Source organism: Lynx canadensis, chromosome A3 (genome assembly GCF_007474595.2).
Source record: "Lynx canadensis isolate LIC74 chromosome A3, mLynCan4.pri.v2, whole genome shotgun sequence".
Classification (NCBI taxonomy): domain Eukaryota; kingdom Metazoa; phylum Chordata; class Mammalia; order Carnivora; family Felidae; genus Lynx; species Lynx canadensis.
Window position 1 is genome coordinate 38125549 of NC_044305.1, and position 25237 is coordinate 38150785.

Below are 25237 nucleotides of genomic sequence, written 5' to 3' on the forward strand. Positions count from 1 at the left end.
TACTTAGTTAACAAATAAGTACTATTCACAGGAAACACACAAACACCAATTCATTAATATGGTATTTGTTCTTTTCTGTTGTTCTGTGCTAATTTATTTGGAGGGCAATATTTAAGATGCAGTAAAAGACAATGAAAGATACAGTGAACTCCCAACTTAAGTAATAGAATCACCATCCAATTGAAATTCCATTTTTTTTTTTTTTTGCAGTTTTATACCTTTACTTGGCAATCAACCATTAGTTCTCATCCACATTCATGGTCTGTAAATTTTCAAAAGTGGTGACAGGTACATAGGTAACTAACATATAGAGCTTGTTTGACGAGTCTTCATCCTCATTACATTTTCGGGACAACCGCACATGGATATGGTATGGAATATTCCTTATTTCTTTGGCCCAGACAGCTTTGTTGAAGCTGGTGTCAATGTGCATGTCTGGAGTTCCCATCTCCTTCATGGCAAATTTCTGGATCCCTTTAAGTGCCCAAGGGGCATGCTTCTTGAAACCACTCCACAGATGCACTTGTGAATGTTGATGTGTATTCTCTGGTCACTACCTCGTTGATAGCAGAACAGCCCTTCTTCTCTCCACCCTTCTTTGTGGGACCCAAGTTGGAAAGTGAAATTCCATCTCTGATTACAGACCCCTCATTCCTCACTTGAGTTATCAGCAATCCTGAATTTGGGGATTATTATTTCTATATCTTCTTTAAGCTTTTAAAGCATTTATAATTATACCTTATAAAGTCTATACAATATTGTTTGTATATTTTAGCCTAAGTATAACTGGTATCGTACTTTATTTTTCTGAAAATTGGTTTTTACTCAATGATATATTTTTGAGATTCATCCCTGTTGATGCATGTACTGCCTGTATAGTATTCCACTGTAAGAGTATACAGAACTTATTCATTCTTTGAAGTTGTTTCTTTTTTTTTTCAATATATGAAATTTATTGTCAAATTGGTTTCCATACAACACCCAGTGCTCATCCCAAAAGGTGCCCTCCTCAATACCCATCACCCACCCTCCCATCCCTCCCACCCCCCATGAACCCTCAGTTTGTTCTCAGTTTTTAACAGTCTCTTATGCTCTGGCTCTCTCCCACTCTAACCTCTTTTTTTTTTTCCTTCCCCTCCCCCATGGGTTTCTGTTAACTTCCTCAGGATCCACATAAGAGTGAAACCATATGGTATCTGTCTTTCTCTGTATGGCTTATTTCACTTAGCATCACACTCTCCAGTTCCATCCACGTTGCTACAAAAGGCCATATTTCATTTTTTCTCATTGCCACGTAGTATTCCATTGTGTATATAAACCACAATTTCTTTATCCATTCATCAGTTGATGGACATTTAGGCTCTTTCCATAATTTGGCTATTGTTGAGAGTGCTGCTATAAACATTGGGGTACAAGTGCCCCTATGCATCAGTACTCCTGTATCCCTTGGATAAATTCCTAGCAGTGCTATTGCTGGGTCATAGGGTAGGTCTATTTTAATTTTCTGAGGAACCTCCACACTGTTTTCCAGAGCGGCTGCACCAATTTGCAATGATATATTTTTGAGATTCATCCCTGTTGATGCATGTACTGCCTATATAGTATTCCACTGTAAGAGTATACAGAACTTATTCATTCTTTGAAGTTGTTTCAAAAAAATTTTTTGTTATTATAAACAATGGTTTTCTATAGTACATAGTTAACAAGAGGAATATACTATAACTGTTACTGCAACTACTACTAATGATAATAAGAGCTAACTTTTATTAGTCTGTTTGTTTTACTAATTTAGTGACTTAATTAATTTAATTAGCTTTACTAATTAGTTTGTTTTACTAAGTTAATCTAAGTATTCTGTTAAGTAGATACATTATTAACTCCATTTTACCAATAAGGAAAACATTGGAGGGGTATTATTGAGTTTAGAATATAAATTTTCTAGCTTATAAAATACTACCCAATTATAAAATTTATATTCCCATCAGGCATATATAAAAATTTCTGTTGCTTCACAGTCTCATCAAAACTTGGTGCCATCAGATTTAAAATTTGTTTTCAAATATGTACATAGAGATTGCCAATGTAAAGAGTGCATTCATTGACTGTTTGAAATAGAGAGATCAGCAGAATAAAGGGAAGTGTATTTCAGGAACAGAAGTTAGGATCTGAAAACTCAGTAGAAATACCCTAACAGAAGACTACTAATTGGTAGTCTCACACACACACACACGCACACCCAAGCAATAGAGCCATACACATGCTAATTCTTCTTTTACCCAGTAATAATTTCCTGTCAAAGACCATAGGGGGATATCTGAATTAGAGATCAGAGAATGGAAAATTCCTTTATCTCTAACTCTTAATTCTTCCCTACTTTTAATATTATGACTTTTCAATAAATGTTGTGTCCCTAAGCACCTCTGCTTTCTCCTTTTGTTATGAATTATTCATATAACACAGAACAAATCAATAACACTCCTTTTAACCTAAAGTTATCACTTTTCACCAGCAATCATTCATTTTCTTTTGTCTCCTCTAGGAGAAAGAAAAGTTTATTAGGTATGCTTGATCAATGTGAAAACACACTCAAACTAGAAACACAAGAAGATTAAAAGTCTTCAGTCCAAATCAGACCAAGGCCCCCTCCAAAAACAAAAAACTCCAAAACACCCTTATAACTAACTAAACAATGGAAGACACCAATTTTCACTAGATCATTAGTATTAAACCTTTAAACCCATAGGGATTTTAAAGCGATACCGGGGCATCTAGGTGGCTCAGAGGGTTAAGTGTCTGTCTTCAGCTCAGGTCATGATCTTGGTTCAAGAGTTTGAGCCCTGTGTGGGGCTCTGTGCCGACAGCTCAGAGCCTGGGGTCTGCTTCGAATTTTGTTTCCTTCTCTCTCTGCCTCTTCCCCCACCTCTCTCTCTCAAAAATAAATAAACATTAAAAAAAAAAAATTAAAGTGACACCAGCTGGATAATCCGCACAAGGTGGTAGATGGGCTTCACATCAAGCTATTACAGATTCCTTCCTCATAAAAAGTCCTTCTGTGTTGAGTGGATTGCAGAAATTTGGGCATTTCTGTAAGGGAGCTATGAAAACATGCTTGACTGGTGAAAAGGTAGCCTTCTTTTACTAAAAACAAATTCAGTTCATAAAAAGTTAAGATAGGCTCTAACAATAAAATTAATTATATTTTAGTTACACATCCAATGTTTTTATGGCAAACTCCTTTCTCCACAGAGAAAATTCAAGGTACTGTCACCTCCATAAAACACTACACCTAATTCTCAAAAGAAGAATTGCAGAACTCTGAAAATCCTAGGTCCCTATTAAATTTAAGAATTTTTACTAGCTATGAACCATCTCCTCTGATCTTGCAACCCCAGCAAAAACATCAACAGTAACAAAAATATTTCTCTTCTTTTGTCTTAGCCCCATACATTTTGAAACAAACGGACTTCTTAACTAACCTGGATTCTCCAGTGGAAAATACTGAGATAAATCAATTGTCTCTTCTTGGCATTCCAGTTCCAAAGAGAAGCCCAAAGAGATGTTTGGTGTCACTGTTACTGACAAAATCCCTGAAGCTCAGGGATAGAAAGAATGTCTTATCCTTCCCACTTCCCTGAAGCAAAGTAAACCTGTTTCATGGTATACTGTGGACTCTTGAAAATATTTTTGAGCTATTTAGCTATTGTAAACCAGTCTTTATTCTTGAATGAAACCACTTGAAGGTAGATGGAATCTTCCATAATTAAAAGAGAGAGAGAGAGAGTACTTGACCATTTCTCTCCATCTGATCCTTGATCAACCCAGATTATATGTATTCTCCATTACAAAACTTAAGTCTGATACCTCCTGAATTACCCAAGACTTAGAGGGAACTCATGATTCTAGAACAACCAGAAACTTCTACATAACATTCTGACTAACAATTTTTGAACTCTTTCCTTGGGAGACACTGTCTTTTGGAATGCTTTAGCAAGAGTTGAAGATAGAGGAAATATGCTGTTATGTAAAAATGCATAGACCCTGGGACAGATATCTGGAGGAATCATCAAAGCATACCATCTTTTAAAAGTGTCTGTGAGAGGTGGGGAATGTCCAGGAAATACCAGTGTAGGGAAGGACTATGGAGTGGCAAAAAGAAGGGAGAGAGAACAAGGAGGAGAAGGAACAATAAGAAAGGCAGAAAAAACACCTCTTGCATTTTATCTCATAAAGTCACAGTTCTCTCTGATAAATGATTACGGTAAGAAATCTGATAATTTACCTTAAGGAAACATATAATTTTTCTTTCTTGAACACAATTCACATTTATTTATTTGGGGACACGCTAAACTCCAGATTATTCAGAATATCAGTAAGGGAAATACTGTCCCAAAAATACTAAATAAATATTTACTTTTAGAAATTGAACTGTCTGGGCATGCACATATACACACAAACGTTGCAGGATTTTTTCCCCTCAATATCCAGGATTCATTGTCTCACCACTTTGAAGAATGAAGAGGTGGATACAAAATGAGCAGCAGGCAAAAGCTTATTAGAACATAAGATCAGTGGGGCGCCTGGGTGGTGCAGTCGGTTAAGCGTCCGACTTCAGCCAGGTCACGATCTTGCGGTCCGTGAGTTCGAGCCCCGCGTCAGGCTCTGGGCTGATGGCTCAGAGCCTGGAGCCTGTTTCCGATTCTGTGTCTCCCTCTCTCTCTGCCCCTCCCCCGTTCATGCTCTGTCTCTCTCTGTCCCAAAAATAAATAAACGTTGAAAAAAAAATTAAAAAAAAAAAAAAGAACATAAGATCAGAAAGAAAGAATAGTATGGAAGCTCTCTTTATTGACAGAGGGCACTCAAAAGTGAATGTCCTAGATTATAGGCAAGAGTCTTTGTTTTACAAGGTTCTGGTCAGCCCCTCCCCTTCCCTTCCCTTCCCTTTCCTTCCTTCTCAGGTTCTACCCTTAACTGGATAGGTGACTCTAGGTGTTAGGTTGTTCATGCCTGATTGGCTTGTTGCATTATGTGAAGAATCAGACTATGGTCATACTGTCCTTGTGTAACATAAGTTTTATGGTTTACTTCTTATAGTTAAGTATTTTGATTGTCAAATTCCTGAGTGGGAGTAGGTTATGTCTGTTACATTCTTAAGAGGAACCTTACCCCAGAGGGGATTTACTGTGGTCAGACACTCCCAGCATTGTTTCAAAGTATGCGTTTTTCCCCCCAGGGACCTCAGGTCCTAACCTTTCCCTCTCTGCCTATTTTATCCTATCTTTCCCTACCATACAAATACCCATCTACCAGAATAAACTAGGACTCCTTCCTCCTCAGCTTTCTTCTGTATTGCCACTGGCTATGGGACGTGGTGGTTGTAAAGACATGATGCTAGATCTCAGGGACAACAGAAATGAGATAATACATCCACATTATCAAGACCCACAATAGGGAATGAACATTATCGGTCATACTTTTAGTGAAGTTTTCCCCAGAAACATACCCTGAGTCCAGAATTTATGGGCATTTAGTTCGTTGGGGTGATAAAAGTAACACGGGGGGCTGGAGTAGGAAAGGAAACAGGGAGGAAACATCGCCAAAGAAGAATGTGTTGTCAAACCAGCTGTCCCCAAGGTGACTCAGGAAGTACGGGACTAGTACAGATCACAATGCCTTAGACCTGACCCATCTGAGGGGAGAGGAAGCTGGAAGTGTACCCATCAAGTCCTATAAGTCATTGATTGAGGCTAATGGCATGAGTGTTGATGGTATCAACTTAGGTCCTTGGGCTCTCTAAACAAGAAATTGCATAGAGGTCAAGTAAGAGTTCCAGGCGAGGCTTTTATTAGGGCTTATGCCAGAGCCCAAGGGAGACAACACAAACGGAAAGTGTCCTTCAGGCTAGCTCCCTGAAAAATTTTTTAAAGGGGCTAAGGTAGGAAAAGAGACACATCCAAGTAGGTTGGGGTAAGGAGATACTGGAGGTTGAATGCACAAACACAGTGGACAGAATATGGTGTTACATACATTGAATGTGTCATTAGCATGTTAAATCTCCACCCACATATGATTTTTAGCATTATAGTGAGTGGGAAAGTCGGTACTGGGGTCTATCTTGGTGCAGGCTGGTTTGGTCCTCTCTTCATAGTTGAGTGTCTCCATTCAGTGAGGGTCTTCCCTTTGCATATTCCTACCCAAAGGCTATAGCTATCCTGGAAGATCTACCCAAGGGACATTATTATTATCTAGGAATCCTGGATTTCCTAGATAGGTGGAGGGGACCAGAATCCTGTCCCTGCTCTCTCTTATTCCCTCTGACAGATTTGACCCTCCTTATTTCTTTTTTTTTTTAATTTTTTTTTTCCACGTTTATTTATTGTTGGGACAGAGAGAGACAGAGCATGAATGGGGGAGGGGCAGAGAGAGAGGGAGACACAGAATCGGAAACAGGCTCCAGGCTCTGAGCCATCAGCCCAGAGCCCGATGCGGGGCTCGAACTCACGGACCGTGAGATCGTGACCTGGCTGAAGTCGGACGCTTAACCGACTGCGCCACCCAGGCACCCCATGACCCTCCTTATTTCTAAAGAGAAAGGGCTGAAGGTCTCATCTTCTGAAGCTGCTTCCTGCTGAGAGAGAGGCCTTGGAGATGTAAAAATCTCTCACCAGAACATTAAACATGAATGGATCACTGCCCAAAGAGGCCAGGAGAAGGAGGAATCTGAGCTCCCCTCACAGGGTAGTTTATTTCATGGTGGACCACAGAGGAATAGATGGGGACAGGGAGGGAGGGGGGCACAAGCTTAGCAGGGTGAAGAGGAGCTAAACCATCTTTATAAAAGGGGACTCCAGTTAGGTGTATTATTGCATCTGGGGGACAGGAGTACTTCATCCAATGGCCCCTCCATCTAGTTCTAAGTCCTCTTTTATTCCCTGGTGGCTATCCAAGGCAGATGAGGTCTGATAGGTGAGCCTGTAGGAAGGGGTTGTTCTTCCTTTTCAGTGCATACAGTAGGAGTTAGGTTGATGGCCTGAGGAGAGTAGAGATGAATCCACACACCAGTGAGTCTGGTTGGGGGTACATGAAGACCTTGAAGAGGAAAATGATATAGGATAAATACAGGGGGAGCTTCCCATATCGGTGAGGCAGGTATCCATACTGGAAATACCAACCAGTTGTCTCATGTTTTGGGAGGGGCACATTATATCAGTCCAACCTCTTGGGAGGGAAGAGGGCCTGGGCATTGAGTGCAGTCATGTGGCCAATGATCCAATCAATCATACTTACATAATGAAATCCCAGTAAAATATCCTGATACCCAAACCTCAATTGAGCTTCCTTAGTTGGTGATTATACATTAATGTGCCAGGAGGGAGACATGTCCAAAAGACATGCAAATTTCACTTTGGGGACCATCCCAGACATCACCCTGTGCATCTCTCCATCTGATTGCTCCTCACTTGTATTCTTTATTTTAATTATTTATAAGTACAGCCTTTCCTGAATCTGTGAGATCTTCTAGCAAACTATCAAGCCTTAAGGAACAATGGGAACTCCTGAATTTATAGCCAGTTGGTCAGAAGTGCAGGCAGATGGAACTCCCAAGCTTGGGGCTGGCATCTGAAGTGAGAGCAGTCTTGTAGAGGTGTTTGCCATTGACTTGTGATATCTAACCAACTCCAGATAGTTAGACTCAGAATTGCACAGTACAACTCAAGAAGTTACACAATTCATTTAAGGTCCTTTCAGTGCTGAGTCGGGGCAGACTCCAACATAGGTTCTCCTTGCTCTAATTACAATTGATTTCCACAACGCCTTGTTGAGTTTTAGCACCTCAGGAAGGTTCAGGCTAGGATCAGGGAATATTGTAGTTAAAGCTGACTTACGACCTCTGAGAATATAAATTATGTGCCGTTTCTAAAAATACAAAATAACAATAAAAATATACGAAGTCTATTGTAACAAATAAGTCTATACATGCATATATAATAGTGCCAAACCTATTCTTAAACTGCTATAGCCTGAAATTTAGCCCAGAAACTGAGACTGGATTATTTATCAAGGCATCTTGAGTTTTTTCCTGATGGTGTCTCTGCCATCATGTTTCGGGAGTTTTCCAGGTTCACTGGTTTTTGTTCACTTTCCGTAGCAAAAGTGCATGAAGTAAAGTCACACTTTTGTTCACACTAATCACAAATGTGCATAAAAAATTAAGCATTTTTTAATTTCTTTATGATTGACTTCATGATCCCCCCAACCTGCTGGTGTGTGTGTGTGTGTGTGTGTGTGTGTGTGTGTGCGCGCGCGCGCATGCGCGCACAGTATTTTATTTTGTGAGGTAAGAGTGTAGATGACTTGTATAGATTTTTTTAAGTTATCTTTTCTTGAAGTATGATATACATACAGAAATTGATGTGAGGACGCGAGTAAACGGTCACGAAGGAATTCTTGAGACGTTTTTTGTGCAAAAAGGTGCTTTTATTACAGCATGGGGACCCGGCCCGGGGGCAGAAAGAGCTGCACTTCTGCTTTATGATGGTGGTGATTATACGCTTAGTGCTCAAGGAGGAGGAGATGTAAGGGAGTATTAGATCATAAATGTTTTCTTCGACTTTCTACTTGTAAAACTACTTTTGTAAGCTTTCTCTGGTGCTTATCCTTCAGCTCGATATTAACCAGGAAGCTGTACAGGCAGTCATGAGACGCTTTAAGAATGTAACAGCCAGCACCTATTTGATCCTTATCGGAACTATGCGGCTATAGGGCAGCATTCTGGGCTAAAGATGAACACTTTTCTGTTTCTATCCCTCATCACAAATCACAAATGAATTTTCAAGATTATTGCATTGTGTGAAGGGTGAGGAGACCCTGTATTTCATTCAAGGGCTCAGTATTATTTTTTCTCTTTAACTATCGTTATAATAATTCTAATCCTAATTTCTGTTTTCCCCCGCAGCCCCTCTATTTCCCTCCTTTGAAAAAAAAAAAAACTGCCTCAGGAAGAGACGTGTCATTTACCCAGAAATATACAATTGAAAGGCATATTCAGATATTTCAAAATATTAATCCCAAGAGATGCAAAGGTTAATTTTGGCATATTTCTCCCAATATGCCTACATGTAAACAGAACCACACTTGATAACTAATGAGCTCTAATTCATCAGTTGCAGAAGGATTGGGTCAAGTCACCCTGAAAACAAAAGCGAAACAGAAGTGGCTTGGCATTTATAGTGTTTGATAGTTTGCAAGATGCTTTTTAATAGTTACCTTACTTTAACCTCAGAAGACCTTGTGGTCTATGTTTTACTATCTTAATTTTGAGGCCTGGAGCAATTCAACTGGTTTCCCCCCAACATACAGCCATAATTTAAGAAAAAAACCAGCATATTTTAAGCATGCCTTTCCTGTGGTTTTAAAGGTAAAAATTAAATTTGTATTTGGGGCAAACTTCCTCAGTTTTTAGAAGAGACATTTTTAGCACATCCCCTCAGTCATTCAAATGGTTATCAAATACAAGCCAGTATCAGTGTCCTGGAAAAACACTCCACAGGTGAAGTTAAGCTAAATGCAGATTGTACCCCCTGGGAACTAAGCGCCCCATTTAGAAACATAAAGAGCCACTATCTTCACAGTAGAGTGCTCCCCTTACAGGTTAGGATGATGTGAATTGATGTTTTGTTTTCTGGACAGGAGTCAGCAGTCTTGCATTCTGGAATATCTTGAAAACTTGGACTCTTGAAGTAGGAGGGCAGGAAGGGCCCCAGAGAAGAAGCAAGTTGCTGAATTCTAGAAAAAGGGATCTGATATTTTATTTTGTTTCCCCTTTCTGCATTGTAACTCCCTTAGATTATCTTTAAATGTTGAATTGAAAAAGCCATGTGTTAATTGTTCTTTGGAGAATTATTGTTTGTTCATATTCTCTGGCAGAATGGACCAGAGAGAATAACTACAAGGGGACAAAGGGGTTCACAGCCATGCAGGAGCAGAAAGAGGGAGGAGGTGAAACTTTGTATGCAACAGGAGGTGCCCAGGGCACAAGTGGGCCTGAGGAACATTCTGGTACTCTCCAGGGTTCTCAGAATCCCTGCTGTCACCCAGAGGGGACTCCAACTTGGGATCATTGCAGTAAAGGAGAGAGAGAGCCTCCCACAACATACCTAGGGAAACCAGGTAACTACAATTAGCAAAAGGGACTGAGATGCATGTTCAAGTTCCCTGTCCACCATTCTTGCCATAGGGGCCAAGGGCAGGTTGTCCCAAAATGTGTCATTTTGGCATATTGGTTATTTTAATTTTTTTTAATGTTTACTTATTTTTGAGAGAGAGAGAGAGACCGAGTCAGAGACAGAGACAGAGACACAGTGTGAGCAGGGGAGGGGCAGAGAGAGAAGGAGATGCAGAATCTGAAGCAGGCTCCAGGCTCTGATCTATCAGCACAGAACCAGACGTGGGGCTCAAACTCATGAACCACAAGATCATGACCTGAGCAGAAGTCGGACACTTAACCGAGGCACCCTTAAATAAAAGTTATTGAAGAGACGGCCTGTGCAAGAACGCCCAGACCCTCCTCTGTCCCCCTGAAAGCAGGAAATAAATCTCCCATGTGAAAGGTAGCCTCCCTGGACCAGGAGGTAGAGAGACATCCTTATCACCAGAGATGGGAGATTAAGGGCTGAGAAGGCTGTATAAACAGCCCTTGTGACTTTTTACTAATTCACTATCACAGCCCAAATTCTGTTTAGAATTCCTTACTAACTGAAGCTCCCAAAGTTAAGATTTCTTTGACCTGTCAATTCCTCACAGATTTATTGTCTCTCTATTTAAAAAGTATAAAATCTCTCTGCCTTGGTCATTTCTGGAGGTCTCCATTTTATTGTTGGGACTTCACGCACACATAACAAAATTTGGAATTTTTTTCCTCCCGTTAATCTGTGTAAATCCAATTTAATTCTCATTCTAACTGGAAGACCTTTCAGGGGAGAGGAAGACTCTTTCTCTCCCTTCATTACCCACTATCACACAGGGAAAAGGACAATTTTTAAAATATCAGAGTTGATATTTCATTTTACTACCAAAAAAATCAGGTAAATACTATGAATATGTCTAAACTCAGATGCCAGCTCTGTCCCTACAACCCCAGACAGGCCACCTAATCCATCTGGTAGTGAGATATTTCATCTGTAAAATAGAGATCTCCATATACCTAGTAGGTGTTTTATATGGATTAAATAAGATAATTTAGAAAAAGTGCTTAGCCAGGGATCTGGTTGCCTGACTGTGATATTGTGATTTATAATAAATATGTATTTCATCTTCATCCCAGATGTTTCTGGCACAAATCTCCTAAAACCCTTAGAATCTCCTGAGTGATAAAGGTGTCTTAGTATTCATAACAAACCCCTTTCAACCACACCTGAGATTATGTCAATGCAGTGGCTTTTGGAAAGCATCTCAGGATGGGGCTGGTTGCCAGGGAACCAATCTTGTGATAAGAAGGTTGGAACTTTCAGTCCCACCCCCTGATTTCCAGGGACGGAACAGGGGCTGGAGATTGAGTTCAAGTGCCAATGGCCAATGATTTAATTGATCTTGTCCATGTAATGAGACCTATAGAAAAATCCAAAAGGTTGGGGTTCTGGGAGATTCCTTCCCAGTTCACAAACACATGGAGAATTGGGGGAGAGTGCCCTCAGAGAGGGCATGGAAGCCCCCACCCTTACCCCATACCTTGCCCTAAGTGTCCCTTCATCTGGCTACTAGTTTGTATCCTTTAATACCCTTTGTAATAAACCAGTAATATATAAGTAAATCCGTTTCCTGACTTCTGTGAGTGCTCCAGAAAATTAATTGAATGCAAAGAAGGGGGCATGGGAACCTCTGATGTATACCCCATTGGTTGGAAGCATAAGTGACAGCTTGGACTCATGACTGGCATCTGAAGTGACAAGCAGTCTTGTGGGACTCGGCCCTTAACCTGTGGGATCTGATGCCATCTCCAGGTAGACTGTGTCAGAGTTGAGTTGAACTGTAGGACATTCAGCTGGTATCAGAGCATTGCTCACTTGGGGGCAAAGAACCACCACACTGGAATCGAGTGCAGAATTTTACTGACCTTAATAAGTGTTCCATGAGTGTATTTTCTGTGGGGGATAATATCGTACACCAGTTCACTGTTATTCAAATTTGTTCTAGGAAAAATGAAGGATGCAGGTTAATTGGAATTAAAATGTTCTGGCCCTTTGTATTTTGGAATTATAAAGATATTGGTTTTGAAAATGATGGAGAAATCCGTTCTATTTGCTTTAGGAGCAGCATCTAGCTCTTCTCAGGTAGTGTGTTCATTGGTCTAGTGATAAATCTGTCCGGGATGCCGAGTAAACAACTGCTTGCCTCTAGTTGGATTTTCAATTACACCAGATATGTAATCTGGGCAGTCTGGGAGCCCTAGGCTGCCGAGGACAGTGTTGTCTTTGTGGGGTTATTTATTTATTTGTTTGTTTATTTATTTTTTTGTGGGGTTATTTAAAAGAGATCTTTGTTTACCTGCTCTCCAAATATCCTCCTCTCATATATTTCTTGCAGTCTGACATGTTTCCTTTTAATCCCAAAGGCTCTCTGTGTTCAAAGCCCCTTATCTATTATATTGTAAATGTCCCTGGGTGGGGGGGTGGGGATAACAGCTCTTTATTGACTAATATTTCAAGAAGAACCGTAGCAACAAATGCTGAAGACAATTTCTTGGGAGCCCAAGATATAGGAGAGACGTATAAAAGAAAGGGAGGGAAGTGTTGAGGCGAAGGACAGCAAAAGGTAGATTATCTCAAAAGTGGAGACATATGATAAGGCCTGGTTTGGGAAATAGTCCAAGGCTCAGTTTCCCAGGGAGCCAACCTCAAGAACCCTCAGTTTCGCACCCTCACTTGTAGAGTGAGCATAACAATATGTACCTTACAGAGTGGTTTTAAAAATTAAATAAGGCAATGTGCAGACCTTGCTTGCACTACCCATTGGAAGGAAGTGATGATCATCAGCTCTACCTCTGGGCTCTGGGGTCTGAGGCACCTGCACTCAAGGCTTCATCTACCACCTGCTGGTTATGGACACCAGGCATTGCTATTAGGTTCCATCTAGGTAAATGGGAACACATCTTGTCTGTGAGCTTACTCTCAAGAAGGAAAGGGGGGCGCCCAGATGGTTCAGTCGGTTGTCTGACTGTTGATTTCTGCTCAGGTCATGATCTCCCATTTCGTGGGATCAAGCCCTGCATCAGGCTCTGTGCTAACAGTGTGGAGCCTGCTTGGGATTCCCTCTGTCTCCCTCTCTCTCTGCCTCTACCCTGTGCTCTCTCTCTCTCTCTCTTCCTCTCAAAAATAAATAAATAAATAAATAAATAAATAAATAAAAAGAAGGAAAGGTATGAGGCACACCTTTTGAACTCCTAGTTAGCTAACTCTACAAATCACTCAAGTCTACTGCATTATGTCGACCATCCAAAGAAAGGGGTTATCTAATGACACTAGGTGAATGGCTTATTAATCTAAAACCAAAATAGTGGTAATAATAATTTACTATTAGCCAGAATTAAGTTTGTCTGTGGTCATTAAAGTTAAAATACTCCTTTTCTTGTAGCTATGCTGAGAAAGGCTACTGAAAAAGTGTAATAATAAAGGAGATGAGTAAAAATGAAGGCAGAATGCAAGTTTAAGTCTTGTGTTCTCAGACCGCAGGCCATCCCTTCCAGCAGTTCCCACAATGACAGCTCTTTTCAGTTCTTAGTGAAATGCCTTTTTCAGATCCAGCCACAAGATGTCAGCCTATGCTTAGTCATTTCTATATTTTTCCAGGCCACATATCAATTTCTTCATCCCTTTCCTCCCTCTTGTTTTCTTTATTGAGTCTGAGCAGGTGAATAATCTTGAGCTTGTGGACACTGACAAATTACAACGGGTTGCCTTGAGCTCTAGCAGTGTCAGAAGGGCCTCTGCTAAGAGCAGCGTCCAGTCTCTGCAGGAGCTGCCTTTCCTTCTTACTGTGGCCCCCAGGCCCGGGAGGACACGGGCCCCTTGCCCAGTGTGTCTGCTGGAGCTTCCTGTGCAAGGACAGGAAACTAGTGTCCCTGATTTTGGAGAGGACACCGAATACCTGTCTCCTGTCAATGCATGAAGGCAACTCTGGAATGGCTTGGTAGCTCAATGGATGAACATGCTTTCCTACTTACAGCCTGCCCACCCCAGGGTGTCAGCAGAAACTTCCCTCGTGGGTGTGAGATACTCCAAGAACCACCCTGTTGTCACACTACAGAGAAGGGAGAAAAAGGTGTTTTTTTTTTCTTTCCTTGTGTATTTCTGTAAGTTCCCCCCACCTCAAACTCTTCTAGACACTTTCTACCAGATGGAGGTATACAGCTCACTGGCCAGGCTGTCCCAGGAACGGTCACCAGCAAAAAGAGTGAGAACCCTGTGATTAGCTTAGATTGATTAGACTCATCCCCTAGGTCCAGGGAGGCCTTACCTTCCTGAAGCACATTGCTCTTAACAGAGATCAATAATCCTGGGAAGAATTCTAGGGCCTGGGTGATGGCTCTGAAGTCAGGACATAGCCCTATCTCCCAGGGGCCAGTGAACACAGTCCAGTTGTGGCTTCTCAGGGAGCTTCCCTGAAGCAGAGCAAGGAAACCACCAACTATAACAGTTTATACATAAACGGCTGCCCTTTGCTGGAGGAAGAGGAAAAAGAAACACGCTTCTGTGACCTTCATGGACCCTCATATCGAGAGGCCCTGAGGTCTGGGCCAGGTATCCGGAACTTGGGATATGGGACTTGTTCTGCTCAGACTGTCTGAGAACTTGAGAAAGTGCCTCTGCTCTCTGGGCCTGTTTCCTTCAGAGAAACACAGCCAGTTCCAAGATGTGCAGCATTGCACAGAATCAGGCCGAGAGATTGCCCCTCCTTGGGAACACGTGGGCTCAGGCCCCGATTTGTTTGTCTCTCACTTTGCCCTTAAGCCAAGAATCATGGTAACCTGTAATTTCCAACCAAATTATCTTCTGTGCTTGTGTAAATATTGGGCAGCACTATCAGAAGAAATCTCTCTGTACCTTTTCCCATACCTGACCCATGGAGATAAAATACCCAGACACAAAAGTAGGATATCCTGAAGAAGTGGACCTGGGAGAGGACATGAACTGTGAGGTCATTTGTGTGCAAACCTATATATGGGAGACAAGTTGACATATTGTTCACCAGACAGGGGTGTGTAATAAGAGTATTCAAATACCACATCATGGTGTGCATCACCTTCAAGATCAAGGTCAACTCTGGGGAAAGGGAGGTGGATATAGGAATGGGGACTGGATTTTTGTTATAGGTAGCATGCTTTTTCTCCTTAAAAGTACTATTTTTGCAGAGAAACACAAGTCATCTATTGAGATGCTGATGGCACATGAACAGTCACTAAACCTTTGGTGCAGCCCCCTTTGGGGGCTCAGGGTCTCAGAAACTCTAAAAGCCACAGAGAACCAGGCGTCCTGTTGACACACTCTAGGAATCAATGCCATTGCAACTTCCATGGGGTCAGAAGGAAACTAACTTGCATAAGTCTTGACCAGGAGCCATCCAGCTTCCCCTGGGACCAGGTAGATAAGTAAGAAAGTCCTTATATTCAGAGCAACTTCAGGCTCCACCAGGAACAAGTCTGGCTGTGAGCCACCCTTGGCTTTAGCCTTGCTCTTATCCCACAACTTTATGCAAAAGAGAACTTGGCATCAAGGAGAAAAGTCACCTTTTGAAGGAGCATCTGCCACAGCCGGACAGTACATTTTTCTGTGTCAGTCACTGCCCTCACCTTGTCCTGATTGTTCCGAAGAGGGGAATTCAAGAAGAGAAGGGATAAATGAGCCCCCTGAAAGCTCTGTACATGGAAGGGCAGAGATTGGGCCTGGCTCTTGCTGGGCCCCAGATGGTGGTTTCAAGAGCAAGGACTCTGGACCCAAATGCTCCCCTCCCATGCTGCATACTCCCCTCTTTGCTCATTGACCTGCGGCAAGTTTCCTGAGTGTCCGTGCAGCTCAGTCTTCCCCTTAACCAACAATGCTAATGACAGTACCTGCCTCTGGGGTGTGAGGTTAAAATCACAAAGGATTCACAATAGTGCACAGCACAGTGAGTTTTTAGTATATGTCAGTTTCTTATTATTTTTTTTACTATGATTTACCAACTACTCTGATTTCTTGAGGTTAGAGGTGCCACCTAACCTCTAGCACTATCCTAGGGCCCAAGGAGATAGTGGGTAAGGATTTTACAAGAACTACCTACTGCAAAGTTGTAATGAAATGCAAACCCTCACCTGAGTCCCACTGGCACAGACAAGGAATTCCCAACCTGCTCTCTGCCTCAGAATCACATGAGTATTTTATAAAGAAAAAAAAATTTAAAGAATAACACCATCATACTATTCTAAATAGTTCATATTAATTATTTATACAAGCAAAGAAAATAAAATAAGCAGTTTGATCAATGGGAGGTTACAACTTGACCTTGTGACTTGGGGTTATCTTCTTTGGCAATAATTTCAATTAAAAAAAAACAGTCCTTGGATATGTGTCTAGCCAGGTATCCAAGGATGTACCCTCAGAAGTGTTCTTTATTTTACATTGTCAATGTCCTCCAGCCAAAGACCACCAGGGATAGACCTGTGATTGAACAAGTTGAATTTATTTCTCATTGAAATGAGGGGCAATACCATGGGGGAAGTGTGGAGTCTCTCAGTAAGAACATGTTAGAGAAGACACTATAGGATTGGGGGCTTGGGTTGGGTGCTTTAGGGGCAGGTTCGAGGAATCATCTTTGCTCTGCAATGGATGCTGCAGGAAGTAGAGTTGGTTCTATGATGAAGTAGCTTGAAAAATCTTATGTACAATTTGGAAGGAAGTGAGGTTAGTGCTATGATGGGTAAAGCAGCTGTTAGATGTATTAGCCAGGAGGGGTATTTGCTCAACTTTGTGATTTGGACAATGTTCATGTGTCTGACTACATTTGGACATGACCATGGAGTGGTTTTCTTTCTGCCTTGACCCCTCAGAGCTGCAATGTGGCCTTCCTAATGTTGGTGTTCTGTGAAATTGTTTCTACTGAACAGGAGAGCATTATGTCCAAGCTGTGAGGGCCAGGTCTTGCTCCTAACAGCAAGGTCTTAACAGACGGTGCCAAGCCTGTTCCCAAATGTCAGGGGCCGCTTCTCTCTTTCTGGGTACCCTCTTTCAGCCAAGACCAGACTGTTAGGTTTCAGGACATAAATCGATGATCTTCTCTGTTGCTGAGGCATTACTAATCAGGTGTTGGTCCAGAGTGCACTGGCCCAGAGGTAATCTCTCCTGCTGCTTTGTTGCAGGGTGAGTTGCTGAATCATCAGACATGGCAATGACTGCCCAGGAGCGTTTAAGACTCTGGATGGGATGCATCACTCAACGGCATTGCAGGAGGTTACCAGAAACAGAATGGTTATTAGTCCTTTCAACAGGCCTGACCACAGGGACATAATCATCAAACTGAGGCAAGAAAACATGGCCTGGAACCCAACAAGGTCAGTGGTGGAGACCTGGGTGCCTTTTCCTTTAGCCTAATCACAGGCTCTCTATCTTATTGCCTGAAGTATGTAGGTGCAGCAGGAAGTGTTGGCTATAAGACAAACTCTCCATTGCCTAGTTAAGAGGAAACTAACATCTTTGTGGTTATCTATGATTCTGACTAATAAATTTATTCTGATTTGTTGGGTTTCCAGAGAACAAAGTGTGTAACTCATGACATCTGCTAGTGTCAAAAGTAAGTTTTGGACTTCATGCAACTTTTCTAGTTGCAGTATCCCTACCATGGGAGTTGCTGTTCAAATACTATGCATGGAAAAGTCAGTTATGTTTCTTGGAGTTCTTCCAAGTAGACGCTGTTTGCCTCTTTCTGGAGGTCTCTGGATATCTTTTGTTCAGAGAAACATGATCCCCTGGAAGGGTAGTAGTTTTAAATATATGAAAATCTCTAACAATTATCCTGAATATGCAGGATTAGTATGTAGCAGACAATATACACTAAGTTATCTTTGTATTTAGGATAAGCCTGATGACCACAAAAGCAGCAGATCCTAATGGGGCACGAACTGTATTGAGATTATAAGTATTATTTTGCAATAGTATTCACCAAATACTCTATACCCCAAGGAATCCATCAGTTCCTGCAAAAAAACCGAGAGTGTATCTGACAATTGGATCAAACACAGTCCAACATTAGTCCCCACTGGACTAGGTTATTCTGAGAGGGTTGTAATGGCTTTTGCAGAACCATTTTGTTGACATGGGTCAATATCCAATTTTTATTAGCCTAAATTTTGAATCAGTTATGTGAGAGAAGCTCATGAACCAGAAAGATCAGTATAAGGAAATTTACCTTGAGTGTTTAAAGGAACAGTTATCAAATTTTTGTCCAGAAGCTATGGTCTGAGAAAAGTGTGCCAAAGTATTTTGTGTTTTCTTAAATGGTAGAAGATCATGGCATGGGGTAGGGTCAGTTAAAAGTAACAGAATGATAAGGGAGATCATATTAAGAGAGTGTCAGAGGACAACACAAGCTGTGATTTGGTTTGCGTAGAGAGAAGAAAGGAAAGGGTTACTGAAGAGCAGAACATTTATCTGATTCTGACATCTTGGGTCTTGGGTGAAAGCCATCCATTTCTGCACTCAACATCATCTGCACCCAACATCATCTGGAGAATTTCTAAGAACCCTCAGTGTTAGGTCTCCTGATGGAGCAGACTCCAGTAGACCAGAGAAGTCTTTTAAGCTGGGAAACAGAGCCTAAAGATCAACACCTTGGAGTTTCACTGTGTCAGTCATTAGCAGTACTGTATACAGTTTTGTCTTATTGAGAGTCAAGGGCAGTTTTTCTCTGGTGCCTTTTTGAGAGCGCAAAACCTCCAGGTCTCATATGCAGCGGCTGCTTCAGTGGCTGTTTTAGAAATTGTTTGTACTTATTGGTGATAAAGTCAGAGGTATTATATGAGTTCCCTAGAGTAATTACTCATATCAGAGTATAGAAGAGTAGAATCTAGAATTGAAAGTAATTCTCAAACTCATGAGGTAACCTGTTAATAATGAAGAAGGAGATAACTTCTGAGCCCTATGAGAAATTGATCTTATTGCTATCAAGGCCCATGGGAATAAAGCCTTAGAAGCTTGAGGGTTTTTGAGTGCTTTGATCATTATGGCTTTAGGATTCTGTTAGTTCTTTTTATTTTCCCTGAGGTTTATGGGTGATAAAATGGAGTTTCTGAATAAAAGGTAAACCTTATGGAGTTCTTAATAGTAGTACCAGTGAACTATGTGTCCCCATTACTGCAAAGATAAGTTAAGATTCTCCAAGTCAGGGGGCACCTGGGTGGCTCAGTCAGTTGAGCATCAACTTCGGCTCAGGTCATGATCTCGAGGTCTGTGAGTTCGAGCCCCACGTCAGGCTCTGTGCTGACAGCTCAGGGCCTGGAGCCTGCTTCTGATTCTGTGTCTCCCTCGCTCTCTGCCCCTCCCCCGCTCATGCTCTGTCTCTCTCTCTCTCTCTCTCTCTCTCTCTCTCTCTGTCAAAAATAAATAAACATTAAAAAAAAAAGATTCTCCAAGTCAAAAATGCAAAATCAAGCAATAATTTTCCCCTGTCATTACTGCCATAGCTTTCCAGAAGGAAAAGCCTCAACCATACCCATGTCCCCACAGTCTTTTGGGGGTTGTATCATCAACAGGTGGGACAAATCCGGAAGCAGCCTCAGTAATACCTTTTGCTCTTGTGGATAATATTATAAAGCATTTCCACAAAACTCTACTTTCATTATGTCTTATAACTTTAGATAAGAGCAAAACATCTGAATATTTTCAATTCACTATCCTATAGTGGCCAGGACATCTCTTCATTCCTAAAGCATTTCAAAATCATGAACTAATCAAAAATATACTCACTATCAGTATAAATATCTACTTCTTTATGTTCTGTCAGCTGACAAGTCCAGGAAACAGCCATTAATTTAGCCATCTGGAAATAATTTAATTTCTGGGTGAAGCTTATATGTCAAAGGCAAATTCAAGTTTCTGATGCCATACCCAGCTTTGAAATTGTTTAGGTTTTTTTTTTTTTTTTAAATAAGTATGAGCCTATAAAATGACAAGAAAGTCAGAGTTATCTCATCTAGAATATCCATACTGATGGTAGATAGCTCCCCAAATGATGTTATGTAATTATTGGGTTCTCTTTCTTCAGGTAAAGAAAGGAGGGTGTTTGTATTTAAAGTGAGGCAGCAGTGGATAGAGACCTTTGAAGGGCACAGTAAGTGGTCATGGCTATCAGATAGGTGTGAACCCTTTGGTTCTTTTATACCAAGTTCTTTGCAAAACATTTGGGGCATGTGTTAATGGCCTGTATTCAATTGGCCTCCAAAAAATGAGAGGCTCTCAATGGGTACAGGATGTCATCCATGTGTTTAATTACCGTTGACATCAGAGAGAGAAAAAGAAATTTGTGCCTCTATCATTGGATCAATATTATGTTATCTTAAAGAACAAAATTAAAAAGGCTAAGAGACTTACTTTCAACGTTTTTATTTATTTTTGGGACAGACAGAGACAGAGCATGAACGGGGGAGGGGCAGAGAGAGAGGGAGACACAGAATCGGAAACAGGCTCCAGGCTCCGAGCCATCGGCCCAGAGCCTGACGCGGGGCTCGAACTCACAGACCGTGAGATCGTGACCTGGCTGAAGTCGGACGCTTAACCGACTGCGCCACCCAGGCGCCCCTAAGAGACTTACTTTCAAAGAGCTGGGTTTCTGTGTCCATGTGAAGTACTCATAAGATAATTGATGAATGCCTTCAGGTGCTAGACTGTGAGTAGTAACCAGCACCTGGTCCAGACTTCATGGGTAGCTTCTAAGAGTGACTAAGACTTCTCTGTTGTCCAAGCACTTTGGTGCAGGTACAGGAGCATCTTCAGCCAGACCAGCACAGGCTCTCAACCAAAGGCTGCTCTGAGCTGGTGGCATGCCTACAATAATGTAGTTAGTAATGGCCGACTGCTACTTGTGGTTTCTCCGATGATTGTGCTTCTTGTTAACTCTTAGCCATACTTTGGGAATTGTATTGATTAGAATTCATAAGCATGGTATCCCAAATGCTGTTCTTTTAAAACTGTTGTACTTGTACCATAAATATTCAGTGTTTCTCTTTAAAAAAGTTTCTATGGAGGGGCATCTGGGTGGCTCAGTCAGTTAAATGTCTGACTCTTGCTCTCAGCTCAGATCATGATCTCACAGATGGTGAGTTCGAACCCTGCATCAGGCTCCTTGCTGATAGCGTGGAGCCTGCTTGGGATTCTGTCTCTCCTTCTCTCTGTCCCTCCCCTGCTCTCTTTCTCTTTCTCTCTCAAAATAAATAAACTTTAAAAAATGTTTCTATGGAAAACTTTAAGAATTGGCTGATTGGAATTCAGACTGCCATGGGATTATGTTGTTACTTCTGGAAATCCTAAAGTTGCTCTTTTCATCAACTAAGCATCGACACATTCTAGTAAAAAAAGTGTGGGTCTTTAAGTTATTCCATGGACTTTTTTTTTTTATGTTGTGACTTATTTCAAGTACAACAACAATTTTGAAACTGTTTTGAGAACTTCATTAGTTTTGTTTGGGGGGCTTACAGTTAAGGGACTAATATTACTATCACTATTTGAGTACTAAAAATGTTTGAGAACCAAAACAAGTTACTCCTGATGATTATGTGAACTGTTCACTTGCAACTGCCCCAAGGCCATGTGGGCCTGGACCCTACCACACTGGCTTTTGCCTCATGACCTCTTGATTCCAGGAGCAAGAGTTTCTAGGGCCAGGTGCTACTAGTAGGCATCTGTAGAAGTTACCACTGGGAAATCACTAAAGGGGTTGACATGTTGCCTTCTTCCAGAGTTTAGTGCAAAGAATGGTGATGGGGCCATCAAATCACAGCATGACTTGGCTTGCCTATGAATGCTTGGTTCCAAGGCTTGCCATAATTGGATATGTTAGGAGCAGTAAATATATAACCTATGTAACTGTTTTCTCATGGACTCTTCTTTGTTTTTGAAAAATTGGTAAAGCTAGTATGAGGTCTGACTTCAGTCTATTAAATCTTAGAGAAATCTATCTAAAGGAAAATGTTGAAAATGTAGCCAGTTTTAAAACCTTTTAACTTTAAAAAAATGCAAATGTTTTGTATTTTTATATCTTCTAAAGCATGATAAAGTTTTTAAAATGTAAAAAAAAAAAAAAAAGAGTATAGGATGAGAACTCATTAAATGTAGTGGAGACCCTGCAATGGAAGTTTTCACAGGTTTTGCTATTGGACATATTAAACAAGTCAGTTATGGCTTGGCCACTGGTTCTCACAAAACACTGAGATAAGCAGGAGGTCCCTTATAAATCAAGTGAGTACTCCTACCACTTGTTCCGAATTTTCATGGACACAAAGGGATTTGTGAATCTAGAATCCTGGAGTAGAAATTTGTGATAGTTACTGTTCTGGTACTTAGCTTTAAACATAAGCCTACTTCTTGTAACTTGGAGAGTGTATAATTATTAAAAGATATTTCTATTGATAGATTCTACTTATATACAATTCATCCAGGAAGATCAGCTCTCTTTTGGATTTTTCTGGTTTTGTGGGGTTTGGTTTTGTTTTGTTTTTAAACACCAAGGTTGGAGGACAAAGTCTGTCATTGTAGTTCTGAATTCATTAAGGCCTGAAGAATTTTAACAAACCTAATTTATCCTATTTCCTCTTTTTTTGTACAGTAAAAGAGCAAATTACTATTGTGAATTTTGGAAGGACAAAATAAAGACTGATAGCACCGAAGGCAATATAAATTATAACTATCTAAAATCAGAAATAATTTTAGAACATCATAAAAACACAATAAATAACAATTATAAAAACAAAATTAAGGGGAAAAAACCAAGGAGTTTTTAAAAACTGATTGAAGTGTAAAAAGGCACCAATATTTAACAGAATAATTAAGTTACAAAAGCAAACTCCACAATCTAAGCATAGAATTTTATTTCTGTTTTACATTATTTATGTAATAATTTAGGGTGAAAGATTTATTACTGTACTACTATATGTATATACTTAGGGATATACAGATATATAAAGAGGTAATTATTTAAGCTTTTACCTGTAGCCTTTAGATATAATTAATTTATCACTATATTAAACAATGTAGATATATTAAATTTATCCTGAGAATAAACTATTATAAATTTCTTAAGCAGAAATTCCCATATTTTATTTTATGCATATTATATTTATATCTTATATAATTAACCATTTATATTAAAGTCGTCTTTAATCAAATAACCAGCACAAGAAAGAACTACAGGACAAAAAACAAGTATTATGTCACTATTTTTTCCTTATAAAAACATCATTTTAACAATTGAAGTGGATGGATTCTCACACATGTATAAACAAACATATTTATTTCTAGCTGTATAATTTGGATAAGATAGATGTCATCCGAAGACAATTGTATATTTGTTGTTAATCGATTACAATTTAAAATAGTAAGAGTAGAATTTATGTTTATTAGTAAGTGTTTTTTTTTCTGCTTTTAGAAACTTTCCTGGCTTTCAGGGTCCCTGGGTAGCATCTGATTCTTGATTTTAGCTCAGGTCATGATCCCCAGGTCATGCTTAAGATTCTCTCACTCTCTCTCTGCCCCTTCCCTGCTTGCTCTATCTTTAATAATAATAATAATAATAATAAACTTTCTTGGCTATCAAAACTTAATTAATTGACTCATTTATCTAAGATCTTTAGATAAGGATTGGGAAATTACAAATTAGTTAACACATTAAATCTGTGGCTTTATAAAATTTAATTAAATTTAAAACATTAAAAAGGCACCCATTATTATCATTTCATTTCACTATGTATATACACAAACTTAAATTTATACACATAATTTTTTATTTTAAACTGGTTATGTAAACAGTGGTAACTTATGTAACTCATAAATCCAATATAGGAAATTTATAAAGTTTAAATCATAGGACATTTCACCCTGATCTTGAACAAACAAAATTACTGTTCTGACATTCAACTTATATGGGAAAATAGTTTTTAAGCATACCAAATCTGGCTTAGTTGGAGAATATGCTTTGATTTAGATCATTTAAAATTTAGTGTTATTTTATGGCTTAGCATATGGTATATCACAGAGAATGTTACATGTGTATTGGAAAATAATCTGTATTCTGTAATCGTTGAGTGGAGTATTCCATATATCTCAAGTTAATTGATAGTGTTGTTCAGGTCTTCCATTTCTTTGCTAATTTTCTGTCCAGTTGCTCTAGCAATTATTCAGAATGGGGTCTTGAATTGTCCAACTATAGCTATTGAATTTTCTATTGCTCTTTTCAATTCTAGCAGTGTTTGCTTCAATGTATTACAGAATTGTTATTACATATGTATACATTTATAATGTATATTCCTGATGTGTTCAATTTTTATCCTTCAGATGTTTCTCTCTCCAATACTATTTCTTAACATCTATTTTATTGATATAGTCATTCCACCTCTCTTTTGGTTACTGTTTACATATCTTTTTTTTTTCTTTTATTTTCAGTCTCTCTGTGTCTTTAAATTTAAGGTGTGTCTTTTGAAAACATCTATAGTCCAACCATGCTTTCTTATCCAGCTTGAGAATATTTGCCTTATGATTGGGGTATTTAGACCATGTATATTTAATGTGATATAAAATGTGATATGATTGCATTTGTGTCTGTGATTTTTTATTTGTTTTCTATATGTCTCCTGTCATTTTTATTCTTCATACCTATTGACTGCTTTCTTTGGTGTCGAATGCTTTTCAGCTAACATTACAATTCCTGTGTTGATTATTTCTTACTAGTTTTGTGTTACTTTTAAATGACTGCTCTAAGGTTTAAAATATGATTCATCACAGTCTACTTCAGGTCATTAATTTACTGGTCCCTTTCGATGACTCACTAGGACTAGTTGTAGGCCTTTCCTCAGGTAAAAGCCCAAATCCTCCTTTTTCAGAACAGGAAGTCCTTGAAAGTTGGGACATTTTTGATGCAAGGCAGAGAACTTCCTTGATATCCATGTGAGGGCGAAAGAGCTCCCCCCGGCTTGCATGCCTTTTTGGTGAAAACATCTGGTGAACAT

The 25237-nt window shown here is 40.0% G+C and overlaps 1 protein-coding gene across 1 annotated transcript; it reads right to left on the reverse strand.

Annotated features, from left to right (window-relative positions):
* Positions 1 to 238: 238 nt before the first annotated feature.
* On the reverse strand, positions 239 to 17456 carry LOC115511203 (60S ribosomal protein L31-like). The gene is given in 3 exon segments (XM_032592767.1): positions 239 to 533; positions 535 to 676; positions 17324 to 17456. Coding segments are annotated over 3 exon segments (570 nt in total).
* Positions 17457 to 25237: the final 7781 nt, after the last annotated feature.